Raw genomic sequence first — 23,725 nt, forward strand, 5'->3', positions numbered from 1 at the left:
CAGTAATACAGTGCTGAACTGTATACTGGAGCTATTTCAACAACTTTTGACCAACTGAAGACATTTGGAAAAGCAAGAAATCTAACAAAGCTGCCCAACAGGACTGCTGAACAGCAAGAGTTCTATGTCAGACAAGAATAGGGCAATTTCCCTCTCTCAAAACTCCAGCAGCTGGTCTCTCCAGTCCCCAGATGCTTACAGGCGATTGCTACAAAAAAGAGGAAATGCTTCATGGTGGTAAACAACCCCATCCCAACCTTTTATAGACATGTTGGTGCCTCTACATTCAAAGTGAACTTTTTTTGTTTTCCTAAACTAGTACATTTTCTCACTTTTATATGTTCCCTGTGTTCTACTGTGAATCAAATATGGGTTTAAGAGATTTACACGGCATCCCCAATTTTTTTGACATTGAGGTTGTACATTAATATATAAATTCTTTGCTTCTTTTGAAACAGTTCAAGCATATTTTTTAAAAGTTTGTTGTATTCAAAAGTTCAGCTTGTATTAAAAGGAGTAACAGATTTATTGAGGAACCTAAGTCTCATCTAACTAGAACGGTAACTGCTCCCTGAACTATTGTGACTCATCAGTTTGCTGCGACAAAGGTTCATTTCCTTTGAATAAATAAGGAGACTGGGAGTTGGTGACACAAGCACACTCAAAATAAATGGGAAAAATCTGATTTATTTCTTAACTGGAACACATTATCCCTCCACTACACATTTAGGTAGCTCATAGTCTGGGACACACTATCTGAACAAAGAGTTATGGATAGAAACATAAAAATAAAACATCTGATACTGCTTACAACCAAAGTTATCTTTAAAAATATATGCATAATCTAAAGAACAACGTGACATAACCAGAATGGTATAAAAGAGGTATGTAGTACATTTAAGGGCATACAACATATATATATATTTTTGCCTCTTCTACAAGGGTCAAATTTAGTGCATTTGAAGAAAAAAACTCTCGAGTCCCTTTCATGTTTCAATAAGGCATATATGTGAAGTTTATCACATCTTACTATACCGAGACAATTATGGAGAACAATTTACTTTCTCATTTAAATATTAAACAAAGAAAAATGTTTAATTATAGTTAAATTATACAAATGATTCTTCTTTTTTCAACAAAAAAGCTTCATATTTCTTCACTGCAATGACAAAAAGAAGGAAGTCATATAGGAGCACATTCATTTAAAAGATATCATGAAATCAACAGGCTACCACAGAGCATGTGCAACAGTCTTCAAGTGCCTCAGGTGTTGTCATTCATTTGTTACTGAGAAAGAAATCCTTCAACCAAGATTCAGTTGATTCTCTTTTTCCTTCTTTAATGCAACAACAAGAACCTGATGATTGTTTTTGCTGTTTATTCTGTATCTGATTTGCCATCCTTGTGCCTTGGGAGCATCTCTTTGGTTTCCTCACATTCTCTATTGCAATCCCCTTTACATTGTATGATTGATTCTTTTTTTAAATTTTAATTTTTAAAAAGGTATTCACTATTAGGGCACAACATTAAAATGAACAATCCATTTAAGGTTTGAGTAACCGCTTAGTCTCAAACATAAACAAGAAAGAAAAGTACAACAAGGGTTTAATTCTCACTGGCAACTGTCACAAACAGCAGGTTTGGGAGAAAATACTTTGATGTCACTGAACATGTTTAGTTGCATGACTGAGGACCAACCAAAGCAGATGGGAGACAGTTCCTGGTTTAAGATGAAGTGAAGGGACTGGGTCTCATATGGTAGGTTGATGAAGGTGCTGGTCAGACCCGAGTCTTCCCTATGACAAAGATGTTTTCTTCTCCCACTGCACCACTGGTCCAGGGTTTAGGGAGCTGAAAGAGGAAGGACCATGGGAAGGGCCCTAAAGAGTCAGCTCTGTCATAGTGGTGGCTACAACCTCGTCATGTCTCTGACTCATGCCCTGCCAGTGGGATGACAAACACAGTGATGTCATCACCAGAGCCCAGTCTATCGTTGGGTAGCCGCCAGCCACGCTCCTTCAGCACCCCCCTTGACCTCATAAGCAGGTCCTGCGCTGCCAGTGTATATCTGCACAACAAACACCGAGCAGAGGCATAAATCATAGTTACAGCATATTCAATATGGACAGCAGGGAAAAGACTGTGAAAAGGCATTATTAATTTAGTGCTGAATGAATCTTGTATTTAAGTGCAGTAAGAGTACTGGTTCAGGAATGTTAAATAATAAGTAGTTTTAATGAAAACATGACCAAAGTTCAGAGGAAAAATATCTCTGTGGTGGACTATATCAGCTTAAAGGTTCTCAGTCTTAACAAATTGCCCCAAATACACATAACTCTGTATTAATACACTGACAATACAGTGAAATATACCTGTAAGCCTACCAAATGGGTGACAAATTACAGGAAAAAACACAAACCAGGAATGTACCAATTGGCTGAACGTGGGTATCAAGTGATATCACTCTTGTTGAGCAATATCTGACTGGCAAATTTAATTAGCAAATTTGATGATATACCCTAATTAGCAAATTTGATGATATACCCTATACTGATCTCACTGATGTTTATCTGCTGTGCCACAGCAGTTTTCTTCTGCCTGACTAATCAAACATAGTTCATGAAGAACTAAAAGACTTTAAACGACTGAAGTTATGTTTTTAAATAAAGAATTCTTTGTCTGACAGAAAGGGAGAATTAATGATGAAAGAAAATAAACAAAATGAACATCACCATCTTACTGGCTCAGAATTTCACGTGGTGGATCCCTAATCTGTTTTATTTTGAAATTATTATTTTTAATATATTCATTTATTTCCATTCCATTTCTTTTTTACAAAAAAAACAAAAAACAAAAAAAAAAATCCCCTCTTGCCCTTGTGGGCGGTCTAAGCTTGGTTCAACTACCAGAGGCCTGGGAGCTTGAGGGTCCTGCGCAATATCTGCTGTTCCTAGGACTGCTCTCTTCTGGACAGAGATCTTGGATGTTGTTCCTGGGATATCGGCCACTTCCTCTATCTGCCGGTTGTACATACCGTGCAGGGTCCTGTCCTTCCATGATGGCCCCTCCTCTTGCTACTCTTCTTTCTTGGGTTTCTGCTGCCTGAGGTATTCACTGAGAACCCGATCAGTTGTTGCCATCTTCCAGATGTACTTGTAGTGCAGTATCACCTTCCAATAGCGTAATCCCCTCAGTTCTGACTACCTTCCCTCTTTTTGTTACCATCCGGCAACACTTCTCCAGTCCAAATGACATTTTGAAGTCGTAGCTGTATAGCCTCATGGTGTGAATCAGTGAATTAATGCTGATGTAATATATACAAATCATTCCCTATTATTCTCTCTAACTACTGCAAAACCTGTTGCTAATCTGTTAATCACTCTCCTCAGTCGAAAAACCTCTCTGTTTCCCTTTATCAACTCTCAGATTTTGTCATAAAACACATTTTTTTCATTTGAATGTTTGCATTTCTTATTTTGTTTCCTCGCTTTTATAAATATTGTTTCTAATTAATGATATTTGGTTTTGCTTCTGTACTTTTTCCCCTCGTTTTTGCCTCTTGGTAGGCTTTTTTGCCTATCTGAAATCTTTGTGTTGTGTGACAACTAATATTGGTTACATATGAATTTTATTGGATTTTACTATGCCTCCTGTCAAAATGATTCATACTCTATGTCTTTCACAGTCACCAGACATCAGTGAAAGATTTTGGGCTGGGATTTTACTACCACCATCTTCAAGGTGCCAAATAAGGAAATATCTTCTGGATAAAATGGTGCGATCAAGGTACTCAAACTCAACACGTTTTCATATTTGTTGAATTTGTTATCCATCTGTATACTGTAATGTCTGTTAACATTTTTAATAATGTATCTGGCCACTAGTTTAACATCTCAGGAGAAGAATGGAAGTAATGGGCTAAATTAGAATTGTTAAAAACTTATTGATAAACACTTAAAACTATCTGATGTATGCTTATAGATTCAACCCATAACTACATTAGAATTACCATAAAGAATTTACCATAGGGTTATATTCAGGTTACATAATAGATTAAATGTTCTGCAAGTGTTTTGCATTTGTTTGCCGCCACCTAGTGGACAAACTCTGTACAGCACACCATCTGAACATGATCACATGACACATGACCCAGAGCACACACCCAGAATAAAAGCCTAATAAAAAGGATTATTTGGGAGACTGCATACCTCATGGGATCAGAGGGGTCACAGCAGGATAAGTAGGCTGTAATAGCATCTGCCACTTCCTTGTCCGTAGTTACATCCCAAAGTCCATCTGTGCCCATGACCAAGACATCATCTGGGCCGTGTTTATGTTCATCCAGGTTATAAACCTTCACCTGTCATTGAGATAAACCAAATTAACGGATTTATATGCTTATTTATCATGCTGTCAGTACTTCTTCTAAATTGCAAAAAGAATAAAGGCAACCATTCCTGTGCATGTCAACTGCAAGCAAGATTAGTGAATGCACTGTATGCTGGCATGCAAGGGTCATAACCTCCATTTGCTGTAGTAAAGCTGCTCATTTTCTGTCACATTTCTGATGTTAAGCTAAGTCACACTGTTAGAGTGACTTACAGGAAAGGTGGCCTTTTTAGATAAGCTTAGACATATTAGAATAAGATTCTAGTATGTCTAAGCTAGTGGCTGTCAATGTAACTTTGAGTGGCGGGCCTAAAACGGAAGTAAGGAAGTGGTTGCAGAGATTGGTTAAGCCGTCTTCTCTCTAATGCATCGGTATGTTTATTGACTCGAATGACTGTACCACTACGAAGCAAGTCTAAATAAGAATTTGGGGCAAGATTTTTCAAAAAGTAGCAAAAACCCTGAGAGTTTAAACAATAAGGGCACTATCATGGGTAACAGATGGAGCATTTGATACTACCGTCAGGATAAATCCAAACACAATAACAACAAATCAGCACTCAAATACTTTAGGAGTAATAACATGTTAATATCTGGTTTTCTGTCCTTTTACAGTATCATTAATCATCATGGAAAAAAAATGCTTGATTGGAATATTTGACACATTTATTTACCCGTACCTACCTACAAATTCAGTTTTAGAATATTGCTCAGACATAAATTAGTCCTACTACAAAAAGCTCAAATCCTCCTCCTCCACTGACAGTCTAGTAAGCGAAGCCCAATGCCCAACAACTATTTGAATGTATCTCAACGCTTCAAAATGGCCAAAGCAGTAACAGGCTCAGGCTGACTCCTCCCACTCACCTCAGGGACGCATGAGAGGAAGGGCTTAATGTAAATGTTGGAGTTGTAAACTTTCAGGTCATGATCACCGAGCCCACGGGTCACTCCGATTGTTGCCATGACACGAGCCTGTACACACATACACATTAGCAAGAACAAGCACGAAGACACACAATAATATAGGTTATTGCTCCGGGATGCGCTTCAGTTGTCAGACAATCCATTTATGGGGGATTATTAAGCGAAGACAATGTTCTTTCAGACAATAATGAAAATACTGAGCATGTCTCTCATTTTTTAGCCAGGCAGAGATCACATTTAGCTAATAACATTAAGATTATGGAAATGCTTTAAAATGCAATTAGGTGTTGTGATTAAATTTAATACATTAAATAAAATTCACAGACTTTTTCTCTCTTCTTACCTTTTTCCCTTCTCCATATATCAGGGGAAATTTCAAATCATCTTCAACAATTGTCTTATAAGCCCTACAGGAAACAGACACAATTAAAGCTGACACAATTACCTGATCAAGTGATTGTTTGCTCAACACAAAATAAGCTCTCTTATTAAAAGCAAAATATCAAAATCAATCATTTTAGTGTTGAAAATGTGACTATGCTAGTATTACATTGTTTAAAACTAGAAATTTGGGGTTTTGAATTATTTATTAAAAAAAACAGCACTTACTTTTATTCTTATTTTCTTATTTGTCATAGACTAAACAACTAACATGAATAAAGTTCATGATTTTTTTATATTCTTCCCAAAACAAATTTCCCACGTGTGGGACTAATAAAGGTTATCTTATCTTATCTTATCTTATCTTATCTTAATACTCCAGAGTAAAATCAGTCAAACTGTTCTTAACACTTACAGGGTGCCTCAAGCAGATTAAAGAGATGAAAAAGTGATTAACTGTCCAAAATGTGATTAAAAAGGTTTACCAGCCAGTCATGGTGTGGTCTCTGTAGAGCATCTTTTTACCCAGCTCACTGTGTTGGATCCTACGAGGGAACTCAATGTGAGTGAACTCATTTCCCAGAAGCTCTGGCCTCAGGAAGCCCTGGAGGGGTACACAGAATTAGAAAGGTTGAACTGAACTAGAGAATAAAAAGATCAACCTAAGTCACGATTCTTGTCTTTCTTCTAAAACTTGAAAGGCTATAGGACACTATGTGACAGAAGGCCTTGAGTGCAGTATGCTAAAATGAGAAGGATAAAACGCTCCATTTTAGCAGCAAACATCATCCACCCACTCTGTGACTCAGAATTACAAACAGATACTAAAACAGACAACCGGTTAATGCCAGTTTATTTCAGTGATAATGTACCTTACTGTCAGGAAAGGGTCATTTATCTAGGAGCTGCACAAGATGCAGGATGGTCTGCTGGTTGAAAATGATAAAATGCAGTCCTGGTCAGAAGTTTGCATGCACTCACCATGGGCATGAATGTCATTATAAATCTGGGGTTTAACTGTTCTTTTTCACAGGTAGAGTGATTGTACAGCATATATCTTTACTGACTTAAAAAAAAGATTTGGATTTTGTATTGGTTGGACTTCTGTTTAGGATTTTCTCTAATCCACACGGGGTCAAAAGTATACTGAAATTTGCAATTGCTCACATGGATTTTATGGCCACAGGAGACAAAGACTGTTTTTTTTTGGCCACAATGACAAGAGGTACGCTTGAAGGAATAAAGGTGAGGCTTTGAAACCTAAAAACACTGTACCAGATGTCAACCATGGTGGTAGCATCATGCTCTGGGGCTTCTTTGCTGTCAGTGGTACCGGTATGCTGTACAAATTGGATGGAAAAAAGGAGGGCTATTTCCAAATCAACAGTTAGATTATTGTCCTTTTGGAACATCCAGCTATGTCAAAGTTTCAAGTGTCTAAGACACACATCGAAACATCAACATTAACAGGCATTAACCTTTAACATTAACCTTTTGGAATGGCCTTTCCAAAATCCGAACGTCATCCCTGTTGAAAATCTATGGACTATGCTTTAAACCTGGTTTTGTGCCAGCTAACCAACCAATTTAAATGAACTCTGTCAATTCTGCCTGAAAGAGCAGTTTAATATCCAGCCAGCTGATGACTACCAAAAAAATCTGACTGAGGTTCAACTTGCTGAGAGCCATTTAACTGGGAGTGTATCTGTATATTTGACCTGTATGTATATTTTTGATCATGTGTGGATTGAAGAAAATCAGTTCAAAGGGTTCAATAACAGCCCAACATTACCACAGCATTCATGACCATGATGAGTCTATGCAAACATTTGCCCACAACTGTTTATTAGCCACATAAAAAAACAACAACATAGATTACCAGATACTGTAGCCGCTGTCTCTCAGACTCAGGTGTAAATTCATTTGTCATGGGAATAACTTCATTATTTCGTATTATTATGGCCCTGCAGAGAGAGGGAGAAGGACAAGAGTGAAAAAACAAAACAAGAGAGGTTACTTGACACTGTAGTGTCCTGTAGTGAACACAAGAGGGATCTTAAAGCTATGAAAACAAATCATATTTCCCTCACCTGCTATCTCCAGCATTGGCTACGTAGAGTTTCCCCATTAAATGTATGGCAGCTAAGGCACAACAGCCACCAGAAATGGCATACGACGATTTTTCCTTTTCAATTAGGTCATCCTGTAATAAAAACGAAAAAAATAAATGTCAAGACAAAAGGCTGCAAAATCTCTGCTGCTTAAAAGCTTGCTTTCCCCCTCATCATCCTGAATAGCTCATTATTTTCTTCATGCATATTCATTTTCAAAACAAAACTGCAGCGCTAATGAAAAGAAACAAGGATGCTTTGAAGAATACATTACTTAGGCCGAGTGTTACTTTTTATAAGTATGATCTTAATCAGACAGTGATGTTGCATCAGAGAAGAATACCATTTCAAACTTACAAACTGAAACAGAAGGGGAATGTATTGCAGATGCTTGGTCATAACACCTACATATAGATTTCTTTTAAATTATTAATGATTTATGATTCAATTAATTATTCATTACTATTTGAACCATGTTTGAGCTGTCTATTTTTTTTTAAAATTTGGATATTTCCAGTGACCCAGAACCTTAAAATGTGTGTGTCTGTTTTAAAGCTTTCCTATTTGTGGCTGATGAGATAACGAAAGATGACTGCAGTTGTTATGAAGTGGTTTAGCCATGAATGTTCTGGCAACTGTCAAAGCAATCCACAACAACAACAAAAGTCTATGCTATCTATCTTATTCATTCAACATTAATTTGCCTGGCTGCCTGCAGAGAGTGCAGCTTTGCACGCACCCTTTGAATCAGACTGTAGGTAGCCAGGTTGTTGTGAGAGGGGGGTGGAAATTTTACATGGTGTATGGACTGTGTACATTGACTCCAATCTGGCAACCTGGGTACCAAAATGCAAACACCTAAAACTTATGGATTTATGTATTGATGAGTATTCACAATAAAGGTTGAGGGTCTTAAAGATTGCAGAAGTTTTATGAGGACAGCTGGGCTTTGATATACCTACCAACACTCCTGTCTTACCCCTGTTTATCTCATTTTCAAGTCATTCAAATGTTAAAAGAAATTCCATCCCATATATATTCATAAACATCAAAGTGGTGCTGTGGAAAAGCTATTAGCTAAAGCTAAAAGATATTCTAGTTTATAAAGCTTCATATTTGGACAAGATGAACAAAGTGCTGATGAGGACATCTGACATAATTCAGAGTGGACACAACACTGCCATACCTAGAGTAATGTTAGCATGGCCAGAACCCCCAAAACAAAACATGAGAACAAACTGATTTGCGCTCTGTGCATGATCTGCATGCCACTTCTGGTTATTAAAGTTAAAATCTTCGGTTATGTTGGTGTTCAAAGATACAGATGGGCAAAAATGCTTACCACAGCTTAAATATGCCAAGTGTGGTTTGCTTGTTTTCCCCATTGTCTACTCACCATCTGTTTGAAGGCAGTCTCTATGACTCCCATCACCAGGCTTTCCAAACTGACAGCTTTCTCCATGTAAAAGCGCACTGAAGCGTCGCTGACTAAATCTGGATCCTCTGGTTCTTGTGCACCCCCTTTCTTTGCCTCCGCCTGATATGGGCTGCCATTCTTGGCCAGGCAGATAGGAGGAGCACTGCCCGGGTTCTCCAGGAGGTGGCAGATCTCCCCCAAGCGGTCTCTGATTAGGTGGTGAAGAAGCTTGGAGGCCATGATGGCCGCGCCAGAACCTGCATGTCCATCAAATATCCCCCAGAAGTGGAGAGGAATTCCTGTACCATCCTAAAAGAGGAAACAGTCACAGACAGACATAATGCATTAAATAAGAGGAGAATTCATCTGCTTCCTTGGTTAAAAAAAGCTCTTATGAGATTACAATTTTGAACAGAAAGCACAGCTTATTGAGTGTTCACAGATTGTGGCAATTTTTTAAAACTATAAGCAAAATATTTCTTCAAGATCTGTTATTACATTCCCAAATCAATCTTTCTAAACAACAGCCACATCATGAATCCATTTTTTTATTCGTCGAACCACTAAAGAGTTTACAATAATAGTGCAATAGTACTGTATATAACTGAAGTAATATTCATCTAAAATAGTCTTATAGCTTTTGAAAAGGAATGTAGGTAAAACGTCTTCCAATCAGGTCTTTTGCTGCTTATAACACAGTGAGCAATGCAAAAGCACTGCCACCTTTGTTTTGGCAGGAATGTTAATAGACCCAGTTGGCCTGCCTGACTAACCAACATATAAACAGGCCCAAGACATCTGCCTACCCCTCTGATGCTAGACTCGAGTGGGGGAAGGGTGCAACAAGGGATGATGTAATTCATTTACACCAAATGGAGGACATGAATGTGCTTTGTGTGCCTGCAGGTCTTACAGGAGTTGTAAGGCTCAAGGAGAGACAATGACTGTAAGACTTTTCTTTAAAAATATTCTGAAATAAATGCCCTTTTTTGACCACCTGGAGTCAGTGGGAACAAGCTGTACACACGATGACTTACCTTTTTAAGTCAATCGTGTAAACTTCTTCTTTCGTTTTAGTCTTATTTGAGCTCTGTTGCTCTGTCGCAGTATCAATTTGTAGATTTGTGCAGGGCAAGTAATGTGCAGTGAGCCTTTTTTTAACAGATTACGCAGTGATGTGGTTGAAAATAACGCTGATAACAGCAGCATGAGTCAGCAAAAACAGTTACAGTTTGAGAAAAAAACGCTGTAAGTTGTTAAAATGCTCAGTAGAGCTGGGGGTGAGACTATCCCATGACTTTGCACCATTTCACACAGAAAGTGTAGTCATCCGGTCCTTTGTTAAATTGAAACCATCTGACTACAGCGACTTTCAGAAAATTGAGTCAGTCAATCAAAACATCTGTTAATTCGGGTCAAATTAAAGTCACGAAATCTGAGTTGAAAGTTTTGTCTGAGGTGTTAATTTTAAATCCTGCTAAATCCTGTTGGCTATTTCTGCTTCTTTAAATGTATTCACATTTAAATGTATACAGAATGAAAAAAAAAAACGTCTAAATGGGAACTACACTCTGTAAAAAGCTGTGAAAACAGCACTGCTGGGTATGAAGTAAATACAATGCATGCTCAGATGGGGTGCAGCAGTTTATGTTCTATAAGGGAACATTATGCTTCAGGCTACATAGCAAAGCATGCAAACATCTTTCATTGACATTCCCCTCAGACATGTTTAGGACTTTATATATACTGATGTCAGATTTGCTCATTTGTTTCCATTTGTTCATACATTTCATTCCTCATTCCCTGATTCTAGAAATCTGTCCTTCACTCACCCCGTTTTGATCTAGCAAAGTAGAGTTGCGGTGTTTGCCACTCGGCTTCTTCACAAACACTTTCTCACATGAGGCTTGGTCCTCGTTCAACATGCTCTTCCCTGCATTGATCACCCTGATTGAAAAAGACACAAGGAGGAAAGGTGAGTCGGATGATTTATAGTGTTTGCGCTCATTCCTCTAACCGCATAAAAAACACAATAGAGAGAGTGCAACAGTGGGGTGAAAAGTGGGGCAGGATGCAGTCATGTCCCAGAGGGAACTTGCAGAAGGGATTAAGTGTTTTTATGATGAGCTGATGCCTGTGGAGGATAATGGCTTTAGAGTAATGCACTGATTCATACTGTAGAAGCATCATCTATCACGGGGTGTGCTTCGGCAGTGTCAGCTGAAACTACCGATGCACAACAGCATTAACATCATTTTTTAAAATACCAATACAAATATCTTTTTTTGCATGATATACAGTTTTGTTTTCAGAGAACCATTTATTCAAATTTCCCATTCAATCTGAAAATGAGCTGGCAGATTCCTAAAATTTGCATGCATTGTAATATAATCCATCACTTTACACACATTGCACATTATAGCAATGTACCGTTACACAGTACAGACTTTTTAAATAATTCTTAATCCTCTGTCGATTGATTTTTTGGGCCAGTGGAAGACACGTGAAACACGATACTGACACAGTATCATCTTACTGTCACAAAACAGGAACTATGTAAACAAAGGCTCACCTAAATAAAGCAGACACAACTAATGTGTACATTTGGAGTTGTCTTTCTGGCCTTGCAAATACTCTCTTCATATCTTTATTTCCTAGAAATCCTGAGGGAAATATCCAACACTTTAGCGATTAATTACTCCTCTAGCACATAGTTAACTCTGTCATTTGAATTTTCAGCAATGAGAACCAACCAAAAGAGTAATGCCCTAAAATGAAACTGTGAGCTGAATGTTCCACAAAACGGGAAGTTGGCAGATGAGGTAAGGCAGTCGTAAATGGTTAAGATTGTGTCTTTCTGGTCTTGTAGTGTAAGCTTAAAGTGCTTCACACTACAAGCCCCATTCACTCTTTGACACACTTCTTACAGCACTTTAATAACACGCAAGCAGTGATGATTCTTCATGGCCTGTGTTGGTGCTAAGCAACTTACCCAAGAATACTTAAGTCAGCTGACTTTAATAGTCACAGATAAAACCACTGATCTCTGCTGAATGGACAACCAATCTAGTGGACAACTCTGTGACATTATTCGTTGAAATTTTATCTACTTCTATTTCAAACTACAAAAATAATGACTAGATATTTTATAACTTAAATAATAGATCTTAAAAATGTAGCTAAAGGCTTCCTAGAAAAAAAAACTACAGCCAAACTAAACTCATACTCAAGTGTGAATGATTTGTAGCAACGACATGCAAAGCTCCACTGGCAAGGTCCATTTAACTGTAACGTGAACCTAGCTGGGAAAGGCTGAAGTCTATCTAGACCTCATGCTGGCACATTATGTAACGTTTTTACTTTTAATTATAGATAAATGCCACATTAGCCAGATAATGTGTCATTAATACCCACTGCACAATTCCAGTAATTCAAGTATTGTCATTAAAATTCCCTCAGAAACTTCTGCATAGAAGGAATTAGCAATTTATCAGATAATGCCGGGATCATGAGAGGCAAAAGTAAAGTAAACAAAGACAGTAAATAAAAAAAAGAGAGGCTGACAGTGATGAGGAAAGAGGACAAACTAAATAGTCAAACAACAAAACGGGGAGAGAGATTAGTAAAAATTACATCAGAGTAAGACTTCTGACCTTTCATATTCCATATAATTCAGCTGATTACAATCTTTTCAGAAGATGGATGCTGTATAGTCTGGAGCTTTGATATCAGAGAGTTACAAAAATGAGGCTCAAAATGCAACGGCTGCCCAAATCTGGATTATAAAAAGCCCCTTCACGTTCTAATCAGTTGAAAGCAGCGGTCAGACACCAGTGTCCTGCACTGTGTTCCCTGCATTAGGACTAATGACAGAGAAGAATTTAAAATCACTTGATTGTAGTCTAAACTTTCTGCCAAAGCCAAGACCGTGTTCAAAGATCACATATATCAGATGGGAAAATTACACTGATGACTCAACTTTACACAAAGATTTCCAGATATTTCAAAGGACTGGACAAAGAAAGTCCAGGGAAGTAGCCAACTGCTATGCTGGTGGCACAACAGGTAGCATGCCTGACTCCGAAGGTTGCTTGTTCAAATCATGCCCGAGTCAAGCTCTCTGCAGGTACTATTTGTAAAATCCATGGAATTCTCACGTTGGTGGGTTCCTGCCAAGTCTCAGCTACTTGAATTGATTAACACCCTTTGGTGCATGTCATCATTTTCTCTCTCTGTGGCTATCTCCAAGGGTTGAAAATAAGGTCTCTGTGTGAAAGAAAAAAATCTTATCTTTTCAAAACTTAATGGATGCATAGTGTATGTTTTTAGAAAAAAAAGGCTAAATGTAAACATAAGCTTTGTACTTGAGAAAATTCCGCAGTGCACCTTAAAGTGTTGGTTCCATAAGATTTTGGAGGCCTGCAGCATGCTTGGCTGAAACGTGTCAGTGTTTACTTTTCCCATGTGACAAACTCCTACACCCACAATAAAGAATCAGCAATAATTCTGTTTTGAAAGCAGTCACATGAGCCCCATAAGCTATTATTGAACATGCTGGTTGCTGGCGTGGGAGGTTGCCATTCTAAAACACGGCCTTGCTGTAATGTGACTTAACTCTTTCACTTATTTGTCTTTCGGTCATATGCTTTCACAACCTGTGACTGAAAACCATGGCTGTCGTGTTTGGTAAAACAGTGCTTCTCTGTTTGAACCGTCTTATTCTATTATGCAAGGAAAGTTCAAGAAGAGGAAGCTGTGAGTTCCAGTGAATTCTCTATTTCGGGTTACTTGACAAAAATGTCTCTGTGTAAACATCATCTTTGAAACAAATTGCAAATTCTGCAAGTAAAACATTAAACTCTATGCAAAGTACTGTGAATTCACTTCATAGTCTCTTGCTGAGGACAGGCAGCTTTAGAGATAGAGAAACAGTTTTGCGGTTCAGTCAGCGGGAGATCAGTGATGCATATAATCTAGTGAATGGAGACACTTCTGAAACAAGCCTTTGATCCTTTAAAAGGATGTTTGCATGGTTCTCTGTCGTTCAAGATTCTTTTTGCATAGCTGGTGTCAATTCAGCTTCAAGTAAAACTGGAAACTGTACGTCCGTTTTGTCATCCGGCCTGTTTTGGGTGTGCTATGTGCTCATGACACAGGCAACAGTGAGTTGTCTGACAGCACTTTTACAAATTAAATGTGAAAAAGATAAATCTCTGGTTGCTGCTGATTGAAGCTACCTCAAGTGGAAGTTGGCAGACTGACAAACATTGCAGGCCTTGTTACATAAAATCTTCCGCAGTGTCAAAGTAAAGTCTTCATGAGGAACTTAAACAAAAAAAATCAGACTAGTTATATTCTGATTCCTATTCAGGGAGGGGAAGCTTCCCATCATGTTTGTAAGGCCCACAGTGCTAAGAAGAAATGAAAGCTGACAGTCAATCACTGACAAAAACAATTGCCCTGTAGAAAAAAAACTTTATGTGAGCTGTATACTACTAAAGATATTATAATTAAAACATACGGCAACTTGTGAACTGTGCTCCACCATTAGTTCAGGATCTGTGCTCAAAATAGAGTCACTAAAAGAATGTGAGCCAAAAAGTACAATCGCTTGAACAATAGGTTTAGAAATACACAACAACATGGGTGTAACTCTATTCATCTGAGGTTTATTTACTCCACTAAGGTAGATTTTTTTGTTTGTCTATGAAAGATCTGACAACAGCCCAAAACACGAATATGCTCCATTTCTAATGAAATGAAATGGAAAAAAGGAAGAAGTTAGAAACAGCTTTTTATTTCAGCTTGTAACAGTTTTATATACAATGGCCCACACTTTACACACACTGACAGTAAACTGAACATCATTCATGTATTCTATCTTGTATTATATACAACTCAGGAGCATAAAAGACCTTTAATTATTCATCCTTCTTTACTGTTGTGCTCTTCTAACATCTGCTTTTCATGAATTATTAATCATACTACATGGAATAAATATGTCACATGCAATTTTTTTTCAAATGTGAGTCCTTGCTTCCTACAAACTCTCTTACGTGATACCAGTGGCAGGACCTGGAAGAGCGCCTCCATATTAAACTAAACAGTATTAAATACCCATTTGACAAAAGCACTTTGAGTGTCTTACCGTAAGTGTACTCACTTATTTATGGTGACACAATGTTGTACACCAACACCATAGCAGCAATTACACTCATTATCTCAAGCATCCTACACTGTGCACAGATTTTAGGTTCAGAATTCCTATCCTGTTTTACCACATGAGTCCATCCAATTTGCGAGAAAGCAGTATTCCACATCTTCTGAGTGCAACGATATAACAGGAACAAACCATGGGAAAACCTTCTAACAATGACCATGAATCCTTATTATCACCAGCATGCCCAAGACACACTAATTAGGTGTTATCAAAATGGAGAAGATGCAACACAGCGTCCATCTGTATTATTCAGGCCGCCATTGTTCCTACTCTGTACAGGGGAGTAAAGATCACTGGACAAAATGGACCGAGGCCTAAACAAACGATCATTCGAAAGGCTCTTATCATTGCCGTGTGGGTGAATAAACAACTGCTTAATGAATGAAAGTGATCTCAAATAAAAATAGCCATACAGTTGGATAAATTTAGAACCTGACAGCAGTTGTAATTTGGCATCAGTGTAGCATGGTTGAGCGTGGACAAGGTTTGTAGCTCTGTTGTTAATTGCTTCCATTTTAGAGTTGTTTGCTTTGGACTGACATTGCGTTTTCTGTGGTCTCAGTGTGCTGATGTGACACGGATGGTTCAGATTGTTTGGGGTTTTAACCTCTGTATGAAATGAGCACTGACAGCTGATGTGTGATCAGATCAGCCGATTACGTTGTGTTGTAAGCAGCACCGCTAATGCTGTGATTACAACTTAAGTGACTCATGTTGAAGTAATCTGCTGAAGAATTCAGATGAATTACAGAGATGATGCAACTTTCCACAGAACATAATCAATACTTGCGTTAAGTCCTCATATCTGACCGCACTTATTCATTCTTCTTCTGAATGAATGGTGTTGAAATTTCACATCTGAGACTTTCCACATGAGTCAGTTATATTTTTTTTGTTTGTTTTCACATTGGGTCAAGGAGGACAGGCATGGATGGTATAGCCCACATAGTGTTAGACTGTATTTATTCAGTCCTTCACAACCACCCACTTCTGGAGGAGGGGAACAACTGAAAGTGTTTTTCCTCAGCAAGAATCATCTGAAGAACACATTTTGTTTAGTGGTATAAATGAAATGAGGCTGGAAATTTTCTATATGTGAGAGGACTGCAGGTGTGTAAAGAATATGAAAGCATCATAGTAAAGACAAGGACAGGGGTTGTGCAACTGACAAATGTGAAGAGCCTCTGCTTCATTTAGCCACAAAGATAAGTAAACCCACATGGCATTTTGCTACCTAGTTATCTGTTAATCAGGAAAATTGCAAATGCAAACTCCACTGGTTCTGTTAGTAACGAGTAGATACACATTTCCTGCTTTCACTTCTGTATGGCCCCAGTAAATTAAAACTGAGGTGGAGCCTGTATTCAAACATGACAGTCTCTTACGATAGGAAAGCCTTTTATCTAATTACAGCACTGACACCCTGGTCCAAATTTACATTGTTTATCAGCAGCTCGGGGGAGGAACAGTGAATGGAAACCGTTCAATAGCAAAAGGCCACATTGACCATCATTTGGCTGCTGCAGTGCACTCGAAACTGCAGCAGCAATAAAAATAAATAAATAAAAATCACCTATCAGGCCTGGCACTCATCGGGCCCCTTGCAAATTTTTTACTGATACAATTCAATGATTTTCAGATCAATTAATATGTCACTGGAATCACTGATCCACTCACTCTGCGTATCCCGTTTGCCAGGGAAGCCTGCTGCCTCTCTTTAACGTGAGCACCGGCCGCGATGCGTGCTCGGTGGAGTACTGCAGGAGCTCCGGGGTGAGGTCCAAGAAATCCGGCCGGCCGTAGGGGAAACGAGGCGGCAGGCTGTCCGTACCGCAGGTCTGTCCACCAGAGTGATGGTTATGGTGGTGGTGTCCGTGCGGCATCATCCCTCCGACCAGGTTGGACATGGCGTTTTTAACTTTGCTGATCATCATCGGCACCGACAGTGGGGTAAAAGATCCGGACGGAAAATTAAACGCGATGCGATATTATGTTGTTAGAGACGGGAGAAAACAACAGCAATACATAGCGAGGGACGACAATCATTTCAGGAAGCGATTTTTTCCCTCCTTGGCCCCATGTGACAGTTTTCAGAAAGGCAGACGCGATGTTTTCCTCATTGAAACAGAATAAAGCCCTCACTGGCTGCGTACAAGCTGTAATCCAGCAGGAGACTATCTCATCTCAGAAGGCAGGGCTTCACAGGGATGTGCAGCCAGCCAGCCGTGAAAATGTCTTACACATACCCCCTCCCCAAAAAAACAAAAACAAAACAAAACCCCCCAAAAAACCTTTAACAGAAATGACATGAAAGTAACATAAATGTCAGTCAATAACAAATGAGGAGATAGTAATATGATATATATGACGTCTCACATGGTCATCTAGAGCCCTGCACTATTGCAAAGGACTAAATGTAATCCGAACACGTTCAAGCCTTTTCTGATTAAATGAAAAATCTGGATATCAGTTTTTTTTAAAGGCAAGCTTTCATAAATTATGACATTAAAGGTTACTGTGATTTGTAATAACCGACTTTATAGTCTTAATCTATTTATTAAAACAACATTTGAGTTGCCAGATTATGAAAAATGGCTTTGCTGATTTAGCTTCCTAATAAAGGGCAATGAGGTTTTTACTTTCTAATAAATCATCAGGTGTGCAGGTGTAAAAGCTTAAGGCTCAGGTGCAGTTACATTATATACAGGCAGAACTGAACCTTCACCCTCAGACAATAAGAAGATTAGGTCCCCCCCACCTCTCACAACAGTGTCTGTAAATAAGTACATTTACAGACACTCAAAACCTTTTAGGTAATTCTATGTATTTGGCTGTAGCCTCAAACAAAAAAGTTGAGAAGATGTTAAATATATATTAATTTGAGCATTTAAGTATTTTGAGATAAAGTTGAATTTATTCAACAGATACATATTATTCCAGTAACAGATTAAACAATTTATATAAATGAGATAAACTCTAACAGCTCTACATAGAATATCTCTACATTTTATTCTAAATAAAAGAGTACTAGAGTTCACTGACAAACACACCATGAGTAAAAATATACCTCTTTCCAAAACACTGCACCACATTTCATGTATAAGCACAAGCCAATGTACTTCTAGCCCCAAGCCCAGATAAACAGGGAGGATTGCATCAAGAAGGACATATTGCATAAAAACTTTGCAAAATCAGCATGCGGATTATCAACAGTGTTATTTCCATACTGAATCAATCAGGATCTGAGTTAACAACAGTTCTGTCCGGTGCTGTTGGCCAACAGAGTGCTGGTGAAAACTGTGCTTCTGTTGACCAAAGATAAAAAAAATGAGGAGAGGGGGAAGGTGTGTTTGGAGGCAATGAGAGGAAAGGTAAGGCAGAAGTGAGGAGGCGAGATTAAGGACTTTAAATGTAGGGACTATGATTGGTAAAAGGAGAAAGCTGGCTGATATGATGGAAGGACGGAAGGTAGATATATTGTCTCTGCAGGAGACCAGATGGAAAGGAAATAAGGCCAGGGCCGCTGGAGGTGGATTCAGTGGTTCTACACTGATGTAGACAAGAAGAGAAATGAATTAAGGGTGATCTTTAAGGAAACGTATGTGAAGAGTGTTGTGGACAGGAAGAGAGTGTCAGAAAGTTTGAAGCTGGAGATCAAAGGGACACTCAGTGTTGTTAGTGCGTATGCCTCACAGGTTCGGTGAGAAATAGGAATTTATGTCGAGGAGAGAGCGGTGATTGGAGCAGATTTCAGTGGACATGTAGATGAAGGGAACAGAGGTGATGAGGAGATGATGATGATGTTAAGGAGAGAAATGCAGAAGGATGACATGGCTGTCAAGGTATGTTTAGAAGAGAGAGCAGTGAACCTCTTAACCAGATTGTTTAACAGAATCTTGGAGAGTAATAGGATTGTTGTGGAATAGATGGGAAGTGTGCTGGTACTGATTTTCAAGATTAAAGGTGATGTGTAGAGCTGTAGTAACTACAGAGGGATACAACTGATGAGCCACACCATGAAAATATGGGAAATCAGCGAGCAGCAGTATGGTTTGATGTGGAGAATCAGCAGTACAGTTGCGATGTTGAGAGTGCTGATGGGGTGTAGAAAAGGTCAGAAGGACTTTCACTGTGACTTTGTGGATCTAGAAAAAGCATATGATGAGAGGAACTGAGGTACTATATGAGGAAGTCAGGAATGGCAGAAAAATATGTGAGGGTGGTTCAGGACATAAATGAGGACAGTGAGACAGTGGTGAGGTGTGTGGTGCTGTACCAGTGACACAGGTGTGTTTAAGGTGTGAGTGGGATTACATCAAGAATCGTCTTTGAGCCCTTTCTTGTTTGCGATGGATAGGTTGGCAGATGAGGTCAGGCAGGTGTCTCCACGGACTTTGATATTTGCAGATGACACTGTGATTTTTAATGAGAGCAAAGTGGAAGAGAAACTAGGTGTTGTTTTGAGAGAAGAGGAAAGACTGCAGAAGAAAGATAGAATATATGAATGTGAATGACAGGTAGGCAGATGGAACAGTGAAGATGCAAGGTAGAGATACTGAAGGTGGACAAGTTCAAATACCGACGAGCATCAGGGGTGATTTGTCACGGCAGCAATGGTGAGAAGGAAAGTTTACAAAAACTAGTTTTCGCATGGTTTGGAGACAGCGGCAGTAAGAAAAAGACAAGAGGCTGAGCTGGAGGTGGAAGAGATGAAGATGTTAAGATTTACATTGGGAGTGAGCACTACGGAAAAGACAGAAATTAGTACATTGGAGGGACAGGACAGCTCAGGTTGTGCAGTTCGGAGACAAAGTTAGAGTGGCAAGAATGAGATGGTGTGAACATGTGCAGAGGAGGGACAGTGGACATATTAGACAAAGGATGTTGAATATTGAGCTGACTACTAAGAAGATTCATGGATGTAATGAAGGACACAGAGTGTTGGTGGGACAAAAGAAGATGCTAGGGGCAAGGGGACAGACAGATGATCTGCTGTGGCAACCCAAAAAAGAGCAGCTGGAAGAAGATGAAGAAGAAGAAAGCACTGCGTTTAGCATACATGTTTCAGAGCTACACAGTAGTCTAAGGAACAAAACATGTGATCAGATTAAAAAATTCATTACAAAAAATAAGTGCGAAGAAAAAATACAAAAGTGGAAAAAATGAATTTATCGCACAGAAAAAATGTGTTTGTCATTGTTGTCTAGCTTTATTTAATATGCAAATTTTCTGTTCAGGTGGATCAGTGTCATGCTCCTGCTCTCTTTGTACTCACCTGTTTTCACACATGCACTGCAGCCCACAACAGGATCATTAAATGTGTCGAAACAAATATCCGACACATTGATCAACAGTCTATGCAAGATCCTGTTGCACAAATTTGCTCCACTGCGCACAGTGCAAGTGGCAGTATGATGAATTCCCCTTTTCTCTTTGTATACCACAGAAGACACAGAGAATAGCTAAAATGGATGAATGCAGAACTATTGCTGTGTTTAAATAGAAAACACTTCATTAGAGGAGCAGAGAACACTCTTAAGGACATTGGTCTACAATTTAGAGATGCCTTCATAAAAACAGTGTTTACAGCAAGGTGCAAAGTATTGGTTTCACTCAAGCACTCAAAGGCCAGATTAAACTTTGCTTGAAAAAATCTAAAAGATTTTGAACAAAAAGAAATATTTGAAATGATGAACTGAAGTTGAACTTGCCAGAATGATAGGATAAGGAAAGCATGGTGAGCCGCTGGAGGTGGGAAGAAGTAGAAATCATTAGTTACTGCACTTAAGTTGAATTTTCAGGTATGTGTACTTTACTAGAGTACTTATTTTTTAAAGTGGGCTGAAAGGAGCGCAGATGTCCTTAACCTAGCTAGCGCTACAGAAGAGGAGGAAGCATGAGTGAAGTGACGTTTTTTTAAATGGCAGGCAATTTCAAATTCAATGTTTCTATCAGCTCGACAAACATCAGCGAACACACAAACTCTTTGTGTGCAGTTTATCATACAGTGTGTTGCTAGCTAAAGGTCCAGCTGCTGTATTTCACAGGGAGACAAAAGAAAGCGAGCTAACTTCACTCAGAGATGGAGAAAGATACAGACAGGAGAGGGAGAACAGAGGTTAGATTTAAAGGTAAGGACTGCTCAGTGGAGCTTGATAAATTGCAGATTTAAAGATTACATGTAATGTCATCATTTTAATCACGCATTGGATTTGTATATGAAAATGTATTTTCATATTGTGAAACCTGCAAAACAAACTAACTTTGAATTATTGAAATGTTGCATGAAAATACTGGTAGTTTTGTGCAGGATAAATAGATTAGCTTGCAGTACTGTGGTGAATTCACAGTAAAGCTTTGCGTGTGACTCTGTGGTGCACAGTGGCTGTGGTGCTCCTGGTCAAAGTTCAAGTGTACCAGAGATTAATTTGCATTTAAGCTGATGATGCTTAGACTCATTCACTGAATACCATTTTATACCAACTGTGTACGGTCTAGTATAATGACAGTACAAACAGCATACTCTCAGTGTAGGGGATGGACATCAGCCATGATAGCTTGTGAAACTTTATACATCTTGTTAAATTCAGTTGTGTAAATCTACAGCAGGTCGACTGATAACAGCCTGTACATTAAAAAAATCTATTAAGGCTTTGTTAGTAGAATTGTCCTTCGAAGAGCTTTTTATTTTCTTACTTTGAGTACATTTCACAGCCTGTACTTTTTCACTGTATTTGAGTAAAGAATTTTCTTCAGTACTTCAGCTTTTACTGGAGTACTTTTTAACACAGGTATCTGTATTTCTACTTAAGTACAGAAAGTCTGTACTTTTGCAACCTCTGGTGGCCGCCTAGTCTAAAATAAACAAGAGAGGAAGAAGGCTGTAGCATCTCCCTAAATGTTGGTGAGATGAACTAATGGAAACAAAATCAAAAACAGGACTGATGGAAACTCTCAACTCAACCCATAATTAATAAACAGAACTACAAAAGCAGCAGAAGGATAAAGCCGGTGCTGATGGAGCTAAGGGAGGAAAAGTGCAGGTCCAAGACAGACATGCACATGTGTTGAGCCTTCTGCAATCAGTCAGCTCTAAGAATAAATCAATAAGGAGAGCACGTTTGTGAGAATGACAAGAAGACAATAACAGGCTCGTGTATGCTCCCACACACGCATGTAACACAACCCAAGAGTTTCTCAGGGCAGAGAAATGGGATAGTCTTCAGTAACCATTCAAGTCATGAGCAGAAACTGAAGGTAGCTTCAGTAGACCTATCAGGATGCAACACTTGTTGATGTTGATGGGTTCAGCATGTAAGTCACTGACTATAAAGGCTCAACAATTGTTATATTAGAAGTGTGCCACAAGGCTATGTATAAAAATGGTTGTAATTCAGAAACAGTTAATGCAATATTTTTCTAATACCCCTTAAATTAAAGCACTTGAATCACATATTGATTGTCTAATTTAAAGCCACTGTGCTTATATACAGAGGCAAAATTGTTAAATAAATGTTTCAATGTCTGAAAACAAAGGGACATATCTGTGAATATGAAGAAAACTAATGTTTTGATTAAAAATGTAGGACTTATGACTTACAATTTTTTTTGCAGTTTTTTCAATTAAATTAACTTTAGTTCAATTCATTTTTCAAATCAGTTTTTATTCACTTATACTGTATGATGTGGTTCACCCAGACACAGCTATAATGTTTGGACAAACACCCAGTTCTACAGATGCACATATACATAAAGCAAATGCACGCCAAACAGAATTAGGCAGATGCCCACTGATAATTAATATTGAAAAGCAAGCACTCAGATTGGTATAATCACCTTAAAACTACTCCCACCCCCCAGACACCCTCCATTAAAAGCCCTCCAAACCTTAGTGTAGAGCCCATAAAAGAGACTCTTATATGAGCAGGCCCTGTGCCTGATTTTCCATTGTGTAGTACACTGTGACCTGTCGTATAATAGCGCTGCTTTCCAAATCAATGTAAACTAAATTATAATGCCATGAAAAAAAGCTAAGTGGCTCTCAGTCAGAGCTATGCATAGGAGCAGAAACCACAAATTTGCAAAAATTAATAAATGAAAAACTAATTTAAAAAAAAGGAAAAAAATTAGGGTCACCCAAAAGAAAATATAGCTGCAAAAAGGGCAAGGCTGAGACAGCAATATAATGAAATAAATTGAACTAAACAGTTCCAGCTGAGAGCTAAGAGACCTCTCGATATTAAAATAAAAAAGAGAGAGAGAGAGAAAAAGGAGATAGGG

The 23,725-nt window shown here is 38.6% G+C and overlaps 1 protein-coding gene across 1 annotated transcript; it reads right to left on the minus strand.

The window, feature by feature from the left end:
• Positions 1–667: 667 nt before the first annotated feature.
• On the minus strand, positions 668–17,662 carry ppm1j (protein phosphatase, Mg2+/Mn2+ dependent, 1J). Its single transcript, XM_063473502.1, has 10 exons — positions 17,123–17,662; positions 11,058–11,172; positions 9,205–9,534; positions 7,788–7,900; positions 7,577–7,661; positions 6,183–6,301; positions 5,660–5,723; positions 5,257–5,364; positions 4,209–4,360; positions 668–2,068 (listed from the first exon to the last, which is right to left on the minus strand). The coding sequence occupies exons 1-10, from the start codon at positions 17,377–17,379 to the stop codon at positions 1,921–1,923; spliced, it is 1,491 nt and encodes a 496-aa protein (XP_063329572.1). The 5' UTR covers positions 17,380–17,662; the 3' UTR covers positions 668–1,920.
• Between the last annotated feature and the right edge of the window lie 6,063 nt (positions 17,663–23,725).

The sequence above is a fragment of the Pelmatolapia mariae genome, linkage group LG5 (genome assembly GCF_036321145.2).
Source record: "Pelmatolapia mariae isolate MD_Pm_ZW linkage group LG5, Pm_UMD_F_2, whole genome shotgun sequence".
Taxonomy (NCBI): Eukaryota; Metazoa; Chordata; class Actinopteri; order Cichliformes; family Cichlidae; genus Pelmatolapia; species Pelmatolapia mariae.